This window comes from Rhinatrema bivittatum, chromosome 2, assembly GCF_901001135.1.
Source record: "Rhinatrema bivittatum chromosome 2, aRhiBiv1.1, whole genome shotgun sequence".
Taxonomy (NCBI): Eukaryota; Metazoa; Chordata; class Amphibia; order Gymnophiona; family Rhinatrematidae; genus Rhinatrema; species Rhinatrema bivittatum.
In genome coordinates, this window is record NC_042616.1 from 675,404,237 (window position 1) to 675,420,247 (window position 16,011).

The 16,011-nt window shown below is 39.2% G+C and overlaps 1 protein-coding gene across 1 annotated transcript in view; it reads left to right on the plus strand.

Annotated features, from left to right (window-relative positions):
* Positions 1–16,011, plus strand: part of ZFHX4 (zinc finger homeobox 4) — a 779,821-nt gene that overhangs the window by 24,684 nt on the left and 739,126 nt on the right. The window contains exon 4 of the mRNA XM_029591504.1: positions 2,345–2,392. Coding sequence (XP_029447364.1) covers positions 2,345–2,392 — 48 coding nt within the window. The remainder of the gene's footprint in view (positions 1–2,344; positions 2,393–16,011) is intronic.

Here is a 16,011-nt window from a genome sequence, read left to right on the forward strand (position 1 = left end):
TTATCCTTTTGTCTGCCTATCTTCTAGCTAGTAATTACTTTCCATAAGCATTTAAGGGTGTGGTGTAGATAAATGTGTTCACGGAACAGCAAATATATTGTTATCTTTTATGGAAAAGACTATACAGATGTAATGAATATGTGGGAATGAGGAAAACTATACATTACAGAACTTATCATGACTTTTTTTCTAAACACTAATTACTAGGTAATTTATTGTCTGCTCTGTATTTACTGGATTGGCTTGATTGTCTTGGTTCTTCCATAAAATGTAACATTAATTTCCATGATAAATAACTTTGTAACTTATTAAAAACTTCTTTTGTCTAGAGGATATTAAGAATTCAGAAAATATTAAGAACCATTAGTCACTGTATCTTGTCCCAGACTCAATTAGAAATCCATTGTTAGAGCTATTGATTTATATTTGAAATCAGTAATAACTAAACTACTAGGAGCTAACTGGTAGTTAGCCCTCCCACTTCTTTAAATAAATTAACATTTTGAGCAAGGAAAGGTATTTAAAAAAAAAAATCCAAAGTATTTTCTAGCTTGGCTGAAAGTATTTAATCATAGCTTGATTTGTCTAAATTCTGCAAACAGTTGTTTATTTTTGCTAGTTCTTTATTTTAAGTGGTAGTTCTGAATCAGCACATTCAAAGTAAAAACTCTGTATTCAGATTTATAGTATAATGGATATAATAACATGGTAGTTGATGGCACAGACAATAATACTTGTAATAATACACCAAGGGCCTTATTCACTCAGGTTTATCTCCCATCTTTTGCCTTTGGCAAAGATCCTTAGTTAAGAGTAACTTCAATGGGTAAAATATGGTGCTGAATTATTCAACATGGTTGTTAGATGCTAATTGCTCAGTCCTGTCTCTATCCAGCCAGTGTGAAAAGTCATAAAGCTGCACTATAACTTTGCATATTTGTTGAATGGCAGATTTATTGAGGTTTCAGTCTTACCAAGTTTTGAAAAATCAGCTCATACTAGTTTTAATTGTAATCTTTTTATTGGTATTTGTTGTATGAAAAACTTTTAGGAGACATAAATTAATTTTTTCTGTGTCAATACTGGGTACATACCCAAGGGATGTCATCTAAAACATTTAGAGTGTATTTACATTCTGGAAGATCCTCTAATATTTAATGTTCTTTGTGTATAGCTGACAACATGAGTAAATGGAATTGTGGAGTTAAACATTTGTAGTACTTCAAACTTATTTGTCTTTCTAGAATTCATTAAGCTGTTGTTCCAGTAACAGTTGTATTAATATGATGGTCCTCTTTGTACTTTATGTTTGTTTATTTATTGAACTGAAGGACATTTGTTTTTTGCTGGGGTTTGATTTGTTCCAAATTTAGCATTGTAGCCAAAACTGTAAAGTTTTAATCCATATCCAAATATCAGCTTCAGAGTTGCCATGTTAAGAAATTGATGTTAAATCTTTGCTTTTCTGCTTTTCCCCTTAAATTATATAATATATATTTTTAAAAAGGTGTTCCAGAATTGTATTGTTCCAAGCAGTGTTGGTAATTTGACTACAATGAACCAGAACAAAGGCAGTCTTACCCTGAGTGAACTCAGCTTGGGCTAAATGAAAGTCTAAAAGACTTACATTTGGAATGCTGAAGCTCAGTATTAGAAAATTTAAACCACAGAAGAGTTGGGAATCCTTTGGCCGCATCTATCAGGAGGTATTCAGCACTTCAGCAAGTAAATAGAAAAGGCTCCATAGCAACAAAGAGTATTTCCATTCTGTAGGAGGAAAAGGAAGTTGTACTTTTTGCAGGTTCAGAAAGCTCAGCTAAAATAGTGATTTTGTTGGTTTTTGTTGTTACTGTGGAACGTATTTAGATTTAAGTGCTAGGGTACTATTTTTGTAATTCAGTGAACCATAAAGCTGATTCACAATGCATGCACAAATAGTGTTTTTCCTTCATAATACATGACATTTTCAAATTCTGCATATATTAATTGCAGCATTAATTATTTTTAGCGCAATCTACTAAGGGGTTCTTACAGTGATGAACCCTGGAAAAAATCCTTTGTAAATAAGGATATTTGTGTAGGTTTTCGAGCAATTTAATTGCTTCTGTTTAAAAACTTATTAAATATATAAAATGTTTTTAATAAAGACATCACCTGCAACTTGTTTATTGTCCTTTATTTTTATATATTTAAGTAGCCTAAAAAAACTACATTCCTTTAATTTAGAAAATAAAAGAACTCACTCCTTAAGCCAGAGGCAATCTCAATGACAGGATGTTATACATGAAAACGTCACTTTTATGAAGTATTTATTTCCCATTTTTTTATGTATCTGATTGTTTAGAGCTTACTGGAAGTTGACAAGCAGCAGTTAGCAGAGACAAATACTCAGGTGTGTGGAAACTACTTTGCTTTTCTCTTCATTGACAACATATTGATTCATAACACTATTACTCCTGTGAATTATCCGTTCAGTCTCAGAAGATCACATTGCTCCTCACGCATTCCTAGGCACTAAGTGTAGCACAAAACAGAAGAGTAGTCTAATTCCAGTCTCAAAAGGTTGAAGGTTAAAGGTTAGCTGAGAAGCATCATCTGCCTAGCTGCTTAACCTTACACTGATCAATTTTAATGAAAATCTGTTTTACAGATGGTCTGGTAATGTCTTTGGCAGAATTTGTGCAGTTTTAACAGTAGACGAGTGCTAGTAAAAATGATTTCTTTATTTGACCAGAACAACACCTCTGCTTTTATGTTTTAAAGTAGAAGGCATGGGGGATATGCGATTTTGGCAGAGGACCCAGAAGAACAAAGTATTGATGACCTTTCCATATGGGCTATGGGCTTACAAAACAGAATACCTCTTATGTCTATTTCTAACTATAATTCAAGAAACAAACAAAGCTGTATTCATTTTATGGTCATTTTATTTTTACTTTGAACCATAAAAAATACATAGAAATGTTATTTTGCAATATCCTTGAGCATTAAAATACTTGCCTTATTGCTCATGGTGGAGTTTTGTGGAATGTAGAAAATCCTAAACCAGGGGGCGCTGAATATTTTCCCTTATTTACCTCAGCTCTGTATCTTCAGATTTTGACAAACATGCCACTATTCTGAGCCATGTCTGTCTGATTTAGTTCCAGTGTAATGATGCTGTATTTACTATTTTATAAATGCAGGCAAAGATTGAGGGAGGCTTATATTTTTGTAAAGAATGAATATTAAATATGACTTAATGAGAACAGCATTTTGATCATTTTACCCTCAAGAATACACACTTATGAACTAAAGGCATAGTATACAAGTTGATGTTTTTTAATTATTATGCCTATTGTAGAGCTTTAGCTTGCTATTTCTTATGTCTTCTCCATCCCCCTTACTCCCATAGCCATACTCCCCCCCCCCCCCCCCCCCAAATAGGCTTCTCAAAGCAGTATTACTGTCTGTCTAAATTCATGGCCCATAAAAAGAACAGGGGTGCTTCAAGAGCATTAAAACTTACTTTAAAACAAGAACACATTGCAGCTTTGTCTTGTCCACTAGTGAGCATGAGTCAGTTTGGAAAGTGCTCAATAAAATGAAATACAGTAATTGCAAATGTAAAACAACACTTAGTGAAATAATAGAACAAGCAAGGCTTTTAGTATGTTTTACAGGGTAGATTTATGGTGTATTCCTGGGTCACTTAGGGCCAAGAATTTTTCATGGTCAGCTGGTTGCTATTGCCAGTTAGCAACCTATGCAGGAAAATGCAAACACTCTGCAGAACCTGTTCTGCAGCTGAGTCTAGATACTCCTGGGTTATTTTTCCTTAAAATGTGGTGTCTACTGTTTTTCCAGTTCAAAGCCAGAACTAGTGCTTTGCTTAATACCAGCTCTTTCTCATACTGAACATATTCTGAAACAGAACATAGCCTGTCTAGATTCTCTAATGTTGCATGCATATTTGGATGTTTAATCTGCTGCTTTGGAGGGGGGGGGGGGGGGGCAGGCTTCTCAGTGAATGCATTTCTTGTCTGCCATGACAAGTGGGTCCTGGTTCTTGGATACCTCTAAGTGCAGCATTCCCCTAAGGAACATTGTTCAGTTTTTCTCATTATCCATGCTGTGGATGATAGCACCACATGCTACTGATAAGAAATTTGGGAGCAAAAACAAGGGACAGAAGTCAAAATGGTTCAGTGGTACAAGCCACTGTATTTTTATGATAGTTTTATTCAATATAAAATGATACTTTGATTGGTTTGGAATTAACCTAGACTGCCATTATATTCGTTTCCATCGTTCTGTACCAGCGTTCTAATTTTAAAATCAAATATCCAAGATATATGTAGTTCCAATTATTAAACTGTCATTGTCCCAGTAGTATGGTGAAAGAGGTCAGAATTCAATGCTGCATTTATTTGCATAAAAGCCATTTTGCCAAGTGAAATTGGAATGTGTCTGTACATCTGAGAGGAGCCAAGTATGTTTTGCTTAATCTTATTCAAGCCATTGGTCTAGCAACAGAAAAGAATAACTTTTGTTTATCTCTGAAAACAGCTTTTTTTTTTTTTAAATCTAAACATAAATCTTAATAAGAAATTGCACTTTTTATATAAGTTTCATATTTGTATCCTTTTCAGGATTTAAGTGGTATAACAAAATTTAAATCCAGTGATTTTTTTTTCACTGATTAGTAATTAATCTTAAGATGTGTCCTTGCTTAAAGAGAGGAGACCAATGTAAAGCACCTATTTTGCATAATAGAACAATGTATGTGCATATATGTCCTGTATAAGTTCTTTGATTAATAAGTGTTAAAGGTTGGAAACAATTTTACAACCAGAAATTTCCATTTCAAATCAAAATACATTTGGTTAGTATGCCAGAACAATATGCATATACCTCTTTTCCATGCTTTGTATCCCAGGCCCTATTTTCAAAAGCATTTCGTGCATTCTTCTGCTGTTACAGATTTCTTTTCAAAATAGGGTCCATTATCTTCACTTTGTATAGACTTAAATTGCTTTTTTTTTTGTTTAGTTAAATCTGAAAACCAGAAGTCATGCTTCAACTCTTTTTAGCTGCTTGTTTTTATAACCATTCTAGTATTGTATTTCCACAGGGAAAAAAATAGTTTAGCCCAATACTTGCATTGCAGTCTTGTACGTGTGTGTGTGTGTGTGTGTGTGTGTGTGTGTGTGTGTGTGTGTTATTGCAGGCTGAGTACTTGAGTGTTCTCTGATCATAATAAACTTTGTGGGATGAAAAAAAGACAGGATTTGAGTGGCACCTTATAGACTGTCTAATGTATTAAAGCATAAGCTTTCTAGGACAGAGTTCACTTTTTCATGCATCTGACAAAGTGGACTCTGTTCTTGAAAGCTCATGCTTTAATAAATTAGTCTAAAAGGTGCCACTTGACTCCTGTCTTTTTTGCTACATCAGACTAACACAGCTATCCCTCTGAAGATTTTTCACCACTATGTGGGATGAATTTTGGAAAAAACATATGATGACTTCAGAGCAAATCCTCCCTAACTGTTCTAGATTTGGCATGTTGAGCTACATGTTTGTTGATAAGGTTAATATCTGGATACTGTTCTGTGTAAGATAATCTAGAAGTGCAGTATCTGCATGCTTTTCAGTTGTAGATAGAAGGCTCAGGTTCAGGATACATATCTTAGAAATGGCCCACTTAGCTCTAAGGTAGATTAACATCTCATATGTCCCTTGAAACAGAATTATCAGCACTTCCTCCTGCTGGCAAGAGAAAAGGGGAGAGGATTGTTCTGAGTCAGGGTGGGGATCATGCTGACATGATGTCAACACTCAGCTCCTACTCCAAACTTTACTGCAGATTCCCATTTAGTATTATTGTCAATTTGTTTATCATTTTAAAAATAGGCGGCCCTACTCAGTTTTAACCCATGGCACCCTGCATAGCACAAGTGCCCTTAGGCACGTGTCTAATGGGAAATCTGGTCCTGTTAGCATCTGATGATAGGTTACTGTCATTGGGTTTTACAGGAGACTGTTTCATAGAGCATTTCTGAAGATGGCCTAAGGATGATTACTGTATTGAGAGGGAAATAGTTGCAATGATTGTGGGGAGGAACAGCAGAGACAGACATGGTAGCGATGAGAGAGAGTTTTCTGTGATGGTAAAAATTCATGTTCTGCATCCTACCAAGTAAGTGATCCTCATAACATGTAAAAAGAGCATGGGTAATTTGCTATGGTGGGAACTGTAATATTCTTCTCAGATATGTTAATATTAAAGTAACAATTATATTCAAAATATATTTCTACCTCAGAAAATGAAGAGGAGATCCACTGTTTAGTGTGAATAATTCTGATTAAAAACAATAGTATTTCTATAATTTTAAACCCAAGAAAGTTGTCTGGTTTCATTTTGATTGGATATTATCTTTGTAAGTATTCATAAAAACTGCAGCGAATGGAAAGCTAATCTAAGTAACTAATATTCAAACATCTTCAAGTGATGTTATAGCATAAACTCTCCCAATATTGATCAGACTCAGTGTCTGATATGAATCGTACCATAAACTGGAACCCAAGCTTTAAATCCTGATGATGAGAAATGATTAAAAACCACTTCAAAAGGTGTACTTGGCAGAGATGATTCTTTTGTAATACTAGCAAATGTTCATTGATGTAAGCTGATGTAAGCTTTCACAACTACTAATGTCCCTTTCTCAGGATAATTTAAGTTATCAGCCTTTCTCTGATAAGGCAGTATCATCTCTACCCCACTACCTTATTAATTTTCTTTCAGCTGAACTTTTTTTCTTTTTAAAGATGAACAGAGTTCTCTCTCTCTCTCTCTCTCTCCTATCATTATGGAGGGAAGTCAAACTTTAGGTTACTAAGGCTTTGATTCACTAAAGCTTTTCTCCCATTCTGTGTCTATGGGAAAAGACCTTGATGAATTGGGCCCAAAATGTTTTCAGTATGAAGAACAAAGCGAGGTCAAGTGAAATATAGTCAGTTTGGCAGTATCAGATCACTCTGATTGCACTGACATCATATTAAAACTTTATTACACCATTGGTTTGTTATTTGAGAAGTAATGTTTATATTCCCTCTAACCTTGAAGTATCATGATGTGAAACTATACATCAGCGTGCCGTGGCTGCAATCTTTATTTTGCTTCTCTTCTGGGCCTGCAGGATGTCCTCCTACCAGTAGGGGCATAAGAGAACAGTGCTTATCGGCAGCTGCTCCTGCTTTCCTTCTGCTGGCTCTCTGCAATGGAAACTACATGGGGCTCTGTAGGCTTTTGAGACTTGCTGGCCCCGTGCAGTTCAGATTGCAAAGGGAAGTTGGCAAAGGTAGAAGAAGCAGCACTGGGTAAGCCTGCTTCCAGACTTGTTTGTTTGTTTGTTTATTAAAATTTCTTAATCTCTTTGTGCGTAAGCTCTAAGCGATTTACATAGTAACATACATAATAATTAACAAAATTAACATAAAATTATGAACATAAAACAACAATCAGAATCAGAAATTGACAATCATTAACAGCCTAAAACAAAAGAATTGTTTGGCAGCTCATGAAAGCCTGTAGGTCTGTTAGACTCTGCCTGAGTACTTGCCGCAGCTAAATAGCATAGGAATGGAACCTATTGAATGTATGCAGGCTGTACTTAATTGAATGCTTGATTCAGCAAGAATAATTTCAGAGCTGCTTTAAATTTCTTTGGACATTATTCAAGCCTCAAGGATGCGGTTATTGAATTCCATAATATAGGGGTGGAAGCAGAGAATGCACAGTCTCTTGTGGATGCTAATCTAGCTGTTTTTATTGAAAGCACCTCAAGAAGGCCCCTTTCCTGAGAACTAAGGCTTCTCGTTGATTGGTAAACCATGCATGCAGTACTCTCAATTTGAAAAAAAAAACATTTTTATTACACTCTTAGGGGTAAATTTTTAAAACTTTATGCGTGTAAATCCCGGAGATTTACATGCGCCCGGCCAATTTTCAAAGGCCCGGCCATGTGCGTAAATCCCCGGGATGCGTGTAAGTCCCGCGGCCTTGGGAAAGGGGCGGGGCTGTGCCGGTTGATCGCATATCAACAGAGTGCCGGCGCGTGCAACTTGCTCCTGCCCCGAGGCAGGAGCAAATGGTAAGACAAGGATTTGGGGGGGGGGGGGGGGGGGGGGGGGTTAGGATAGGGTTAGGGGAAGGGGTAGGAAGGTTAGTATGGGGGTAGGGAACCGCGGAAGGCCGCAGGCGTCAGTGCGCGCAGGTTGCACAAATGTGCTACCCGGTGCTTGCATGTTATAAAATCGTATGTCCATGCATGCACGCCGGGTAGTGCATGCACATGGATGCGCGCACACCCCTTAATGCGTTGATGGAATGACAAGTTTGAATTTAGCCATACACCCAAGCTTTTGACGGGAGGCAAGATAGAAAATTGATTGTTTAGGACTAGACTAGCACGGACAACAACACTATTAGAATGCTTTATACTCAAAAATTCAGTCTTGAAGAGATTTAAGGAAAGTTTATTATGTTGTACCATGTTTTAATAGCTGACAGGCAGATACCAATTAGGGATGTGAATCGTGTCCTCGATCGTCTTAACGATCGATTTCGGCTGGGAGGGGGAGGGAATCGTATTGTTGCCGTTTGGGGGGGTAAAATATCGTGAAAAATCGTTAAAAATCGAAAAATCGAAAAACCGGCACATTAAAACCCCCTAAAACCCACCCCCGACCCTTTAAATTAAATCCCCCACCCTCCCGAACCCCCCCCCCCAATAACTTAAATAACCTGCGGGTCCAGCGGCGGTCCGGAACGGGCTCCTGCTCCTGAATCTTGTCGTCTTCAGCCGGCGCCATTTTCCAAAATGGCGCCGAAAAATGGCGGCGGCCATAGACGAAAAAGATTGGACGGCAGGAGGTCCTTCCGGACCCCCGCTGGACTTTTGGCAAGTCTCGTGGGGGTCAGGAGGCCCCCCACAAGCTGGCCAAAAGTTCCTGGAGGTCCAGCGGGGGTCAGGGAGCGATTTCCCGCCGCGAATCGTTTTCGTACGGAAAATGGCGCCGGCCATACGCGTATGGCCGGCGCCATTTTCCGTACGGAAAATGGCGCCGGCAGGAGATCGACTGCAGGAGGTCGTTCAGCGAGGCGCCGGAATCCTCGCTGAACGACCTCCTGCAGTCGATCTCCTGCCGGCGCCATTTTCCGTACGAAAACGATTCGCGGCGGGAAATCGCTCCCTGACCCCCGCTGGACCTCCAGGAACTTTTGGCCAGCTTGTGGGGGGCCTCCTGACCCCCACGAGACTTGCCAAAAGTCCAGCGGGGGTCCGGAAGGACCTCCTGCCGTCCAATCTTTTTCGTCTATGGCCGCCGCCATTTTTCGGCGCCATTTTGGAAAATGGCGCCGGCTGAAGACGACAAGATTCAGGAGCAGGAGCCCGTTCCGGACCGCTGCCGTTCCGGACCGCTGCTGGACCCGCAGGTTATTTAAGTTATTGGGGGGGGGGGTTCGGGAGGGTGGGGGATTTAATTTAAAGGGTTGGGGGTGGGTTTTAGGGGGTTTTAGTGTGCCGGCTCACGATTCTAACGATTTATAACGATAAATCGTTAGAATCTGTATTGTATTGTGTTCCATAACGGTTTAAGACGATATTAAAATTATCGGACGATAATTTTAATTGTCCTAAAACGATTCACATCCCTAATACCAATGCCACTGACTGCCTCGAACCACGTGGGACTCAACTTAATAAAGAATGTATATTGTCTGCATAGATTCTGTATCCGTCGCATAACTTTGACAGGATTTTGCAGATTGGGGCCAAGTAGATGTTGAATAACAAAGACAATAAAGCAGAGCCTTGAGGAACTCCAATAATGTTAGCAAACCAAGTAGAACATTGTCTTGCTAATCTAATCTTGGAGAATTGATTTAATAAATAAGAAGTAAACCAAGACAGAACTTGGCCAGAAATTCTGGGTTCTTTAAGGGAGATAGAATATGTCATGGTTGATAGTATCGAATGCTGAGGAGATATCTAACATAACCAGGATATATGAGTGTCTGTGATCAAGCCCATGTCTGATGTGGTCAAGGAGAGAGACCAGTAAAGTCTCAGTATTAAGAGTTTTCCTAAAGCCAAACTGCAGTGGGTTAAGGATCTGAGGTTCCTCAACAAAGGCATTTAATTGTTTCAGTAAAGTACTCTCTAAACATTTAGTAAGAAACAGTAAGGAAGAAATGGGTTTATAGTTCATAGGCATAGAAGCATCTAAACCTGTATTTTTTTTTAATAGCTGTCTAATAGATTGTTTGAGGCTTGGTGGTACAATTCCTTTGCTTAAAGAAAGATTGACAGTCTTGGAGAGGATGGGAGAAATGAAGTCTCTAGAACACTTCAGTATGGATACACTGCAGATGTTTAAAGCACAATAAGAAGGGTTAAGTTTAGAAATGACCTGGCCAATTTCAAAGGCAGAGGTTGAATCAGATTCAGACCATAAAGGCATGTGTACATCTACAGGAGCAGTGCAAGGAGAGGGGGCTGACTAACAATTGGCAACCAGGACTTGTACCTTAGATTTAAGGAAATCCCTAAACTCATGACAGGACTTAAGAGAAATGGAGGCATTACTATCTATCTTAGAGGTCACAGAATGAATAGATAATTTCTTGGCGATCCCAAACAGAACCTTAGGGTTGAAGCCAATTTGACAAATTTGTTTGGAAAAATACTCTTTTAGATGATGATATCAAACTTTTATAATCAAATCTAGCATTATAGTTCAATATAGAATCAAATGAGAGTTTGAAGGGTATTTGCATCAAGCTTGCTCAGCGCAGTGTAATTGACATTGTTTGTCTCTAATTAGAGGCGTGATCCATTGCCTATCTCAATGTTGAATATATGGAACAACCTTGACAGGAGCAATGTCATCTAATACTTCAGATACTATAGAATTCCAACTATTGATAGCAGAGTCAACATCTGAGAACTGAAAGGTAGGAAGCAATGAAACAATTTTTTCAGAGCATTGATTTTGATCAATCCAATCTCTTTTAGAAATAAACTCAGTTGATGAAGAATGCATAAGGGACTGCTTAGAAAAAAAGACAAACACAAGAAATCAAAACACGGTCAGACCATGGGACAGGAAGACAAAACAGTTAAGGAGGAGTGACTGTCATAGTGGAAGAGTTAACACAAATTAAGTCAAGTGCATGTCCTAACATGAGTAGGAAAGGAAACAATTTGGCACCAGCCTAAGGCTTCCATGATATGCAAAAAGAAGAGCATGTTGCTGAAAGAAGATCAACAGTAACATGCAGGTTAAAGTCACCCAGGACAATCATTTTGTTTGTTAACTTTAGAACAAAGCAATTGCTCAAAAAAAGATGAAGAGTTGATCTGTAGAGAATTGGGAAGACAAAAAGCAACACACAGATTCAAACAGTTTGTACCTAGAACCATGATTTCAAGAAAGGAGTTGTCACTTAGATTTTCAGTGGAAATCTGAAAAGAGTCTTTAAAGATTACAGCCAGCCCACCACTTCAACCTCTCCTTGGTAGTGAGACTATATGATATCCAGGGGGACAGATTTGATTAAGCATGACATTATCTTCAATAACAACCAAGTTTCAGTAAGGCAAACAAAGGCTGTTTTTTGATCAGAGACTAAATCTTAAATAACATTAAATTTCTTCTTAACAGATTGAACATTGATAAGTATTAGAGTAACATTATGTTTTTTAAGCACTGCAGAATGATTCAGAAATGGGTCATAAGCAAGATGGTGGTCGGCATTCCCAATGAAATAATTTGGAGGGCAGATCGCCATATATCTGCCCTGGCTCAGTACTTCTTGAATGGTATTAGGAGCTGAATCCAGAAGTGTTTTCGGCTTATAGGTCCAAGCACCCTTGGCATTCCCCCCCCCCCCATTGACATTATCTTCGTGGGGGGGGGGGGGCAAAAGCTGGTGGCTGTTGCTGCAACAGCACTAACTGCTGCCCTCAAGATGTCACCCATGGAACTGCCTTGCTGTCTGTTCCATCCACCATTTTGGGAAAGGACTGGTTACCTCTGCATGACTCTTCTAAACAGCTGCCAGCACAGCTGTCAACTGAGTCTTTGGGCTCCAACCCCTGCTGATATCATCTGCATGGGGATACCATGGGGTGGAGGAGTGGAGAGGGAAGGTGATGATGCCAGGGGGTGAGGGATAGGGAAGATGATGATGATGCTTAGGGGTGGAGGAGAGAGATGGAGAGAAAGGGAAGGGGATGGCAGGAAATGGGAGAGAGGGGTTGAGGGGAAAAGCATGATGATGATGATAGCGGGGGAGGTGGAGAAGTTAGGGAGGGTGAGAGAAGCTGATGATTCCAGGGAGTGAGAAAGAGGGGTAAAAGGGAAAGGGAAGGTAATGATGCCAGGGGTGAGGAGAAGAGATGGGGAGAGAGAGAGGGAATGTGATGATGATGCCAGGGAGTGGGGGAGAGAGGTTGAAGAAAAGGGAAGATGCTAATGATGATAATGCCAGGGGTGGAAAGAGAAGGGGATGTTAATTCCAGAGGGTGGTGGAGGGAGATGGAGGAGGATGATGATGATGGCGGGGTAGGAGGAGAGGGATGTGATGATAATGTGAGGGGAGGGGAAGAGATGTAGGAGAGGGAAGATGATGATGATGATGCCAGGAGGTGGGGGGGGGGGGAAGAGAATGAGGGCTAGAGAAAGTGATGATGATGCCAGGGGATTGTGGAGAGGGAAGGGAAGAAGATGATGATGGCAGGGGACGGGGGTGATTATGATGGTGGGGAAAGGGAGAAGGTGATGTGCCAGGGGATGGGGGAGGGAGAAAGTGATGTGATGCCAATGGGATGGAGAATGAGGGAAGGAAAGAGGAAGAGGTTGGTGTGCCAAACAAAATGAATGCTGTGCTAGATGTGCCATGAAACAAAAAAGGTTGGGAAACACTGCTATACATAACTAAGAACAGTAAACAAATATAGGCTGATCTTTTTGGTACCTTAGAGATTTAAAAATTGCAAACACTGTACACAGTTGAATAGCTGCAGGAAACAAAGATTGATACATCATGGGTTTCCTCCTATTCTGAGTCTACAGAAAAGGCTTTTGATAAATCAGATCCAGAGTTACCCATCACTGTCAGTTGGCTGTTGGAACAAATCCAACTGAAGTCTTCTTGGCTTTTTTCCCTTTGCTTCCTCAGTACGATTGCTTCTGGCAATCCTAAAGAAAAGAAAGTCCGCTAAGATGAACCTCTGAGGAGACTGAGTGGGTTTGTCTTTGCAGTGTAGTCATACTCACTCCTGGCCTATGAAACTTGTTTGCATTCAAATAGCCTTCTACCAAATGCACTTTAAGTTTATTTTTGTAAGATGCTTACACTTTACTTTCTGAAAACAGTATTGTGTTGTGCTCGAAGGGCTTGATTTATTGAGGATATTTTTTATATACACAAAATAGGAGCAAAGCCTTGGTGATACAGGCTTTAAAACAGGATTTAGGTAATTAGTAAAAAATTATTTCATATTTGTGTAGATCAGCATTCCAAATATAATTGAAAGTACTAGTTTAAATTTTTTTTTCAGTTTCCCTTTTGATATCCTTGATATTTATCTTAGAAGTGTCTCCAGCTACATTAGTTGTGCAAGATATGTTTATGGCTAACAAAATGCTGCATTAATGGATTACAGAAGTCTAGAAATAAATGTTATTTATACAGTTATTCTGTTTTCCATATGTGCATACAGACCAGTTTTACAGCACTGTATGTGCTAACATACACCCACATTTAAGTGATAATGTCCAAAGACAGCACACATTCACTGTTAGGTATCTTGAGCTGAAGGCAAAGGGATATAATGAAAGAGAAGGGACCTGCTACCCATCTACTCTATAAATACAAATATACACACAAAGGGCTACATAAAATGGTGCCCTGGCTTGTTTTTGATGCCCTCTTCCCTTGTGATCATGCTTGCTCACAGACTGACACATAAGGGTATCGTGGTACGGATACTTGCCAGGTACTTGTAGCCTGGATTGGCCACTGTTGGAAACAGGATGTTGGGCTTGATGGACCCTTGGTCTGACCCAGTATGGCATGTTCTTATGTTCTTATGAATAGGATTAGTTATTCTAGGATTCATGTGGAACTTCCAGTCTTCCTCTTCTGAACATAAATAGTAGTGAATCTAGAGTGAATGAGCATTCACTATCGAATTAGAGGTATCTGTGAAAACAGTGTAAGTGCTTGAGTGTTTGCTCTGCCCTTTTTTGCTGTAAATATTTTCTTTCATTGAGACCATAGGAAGCTTTGAACCAGTTCATCTTTCACTTAAATAACATTGCAGGTACCTGAGAAGGTGAGTGCAGTGATCTTAATTTACTTCTTAAAGGTTTCTAACAAAACTGAGATGTTTGCACATTATAAGGGCCACTGCCTTATTAGAAAACTGAATTTTAAACTTAAAATACATTTAGGCCAGGATTCATCAATATCGCATGCGATAGAAAGAGGGGTATGTTTTATGGTAATAGCTTATTTATCGCAAAGTGTGCTATTTTAGCGCTTCGCATAGGTATTACCGCAGAGTGCGATAACGTTCACAATTGTTGTAATTCCTACCTACAACCACTGGGGGGGGGGGGGAAGAGAGGGAGAGAGACTAACTATGAGGTCCACCTAGTTACTCGAGGTGAGGTTTAGGTATTAGTGTAGGGGTTAGGGGCCACTTAGACATTCAGAGAGAGACGTACGAACAGAATAGTACACTCTTGTGAAGATTTGATGTCCTTCGGAGTGAGGAAACTCAACCAAAGATGAGATTTGTACAATGTTCTCTCAACCTAGCTTGATGGCGTTACCCAGGTAGAGATTCCATCAAGCTAGATTGAGAGAACATTGTACAAATCTCATCTTTGGTTGAGTTTTCTCACTCCGAAGGACCTCAAATCTTCACAAGAATGTACTATTCTGTTCGTACGTCTCTCTCTGAATGTCAAAGTTGCCCCTAACCCCTACACTAATACCTAAACCTCACTTCGAGTAACTAGGTGGACCTCATAGCTAGGTATTTTCTCTCTCTTCCCCCCCTTCCCCCCAGTAGTTGTAGGTAGGAATTACAATAATTGTGCCACTTACCGCAAAGTGCAAAACAATTTTTGCACTCTGTGGTAATACCTATGCGAAGCGCTAAGATAGCGCACTTTGTGATAAATAAGCTATTACCATAAAACACGCCCCTCTTTTTATTGCATGCGATAGTTTGATGAATCCTGGTAGCTGAAATTCTTTTAGGCCAGCACATCAGTGATATGATTCTATGGGCTTCTGCTATCAGTGATTAGCTGGAACTCATAGTCATGGGGTCACCCATCCACACCTAGATGCTACGTTATTTTCAAAGGGAAAGTACTGTATATTTTCCCTTCAAAAATTGCATGGGTACAAAGTACTCAGACTGTTGCAAATGCTTTTTGTGCAGGTAAAATTATTGTTGAAAATAACGACATAGATTTGAAAATACAGTCTATGTGTTGTCCAGAATTCGGCCCAAGAATGCCTCCAGTCTGATTGGCTAAAAGTGCACAAGCTATGGAACCCCACATATATCTTTAACCAGACTGAGGGCAGTGTTCAGACAATTTATTTGAATAAATCACTTTTTACTCAGGCTTTGAACATTGCTCTCTCTGTTCCCTAAATTTAGCATATTTATAAAATGCATAACTGCCATACAGTAGAAATAAACATAATCTAATATAGAATTAGTGATCATGATCTATGAACCTCGAAGTCAGTATTCTATGAACCTTGAAGCTAGTAATCCATATGTAACTATCTATCTATTTATTTATTTATTTGCTTGCTTGCTTGCTTGCTTATTTATTATTTCATTTGGAGCTTTGTTTAAGATTTGAAATTAATAGTTTCTGCAAGATTGTATGGGATACTTATCCAGTAGCAGGCCTTTTGGACCTACT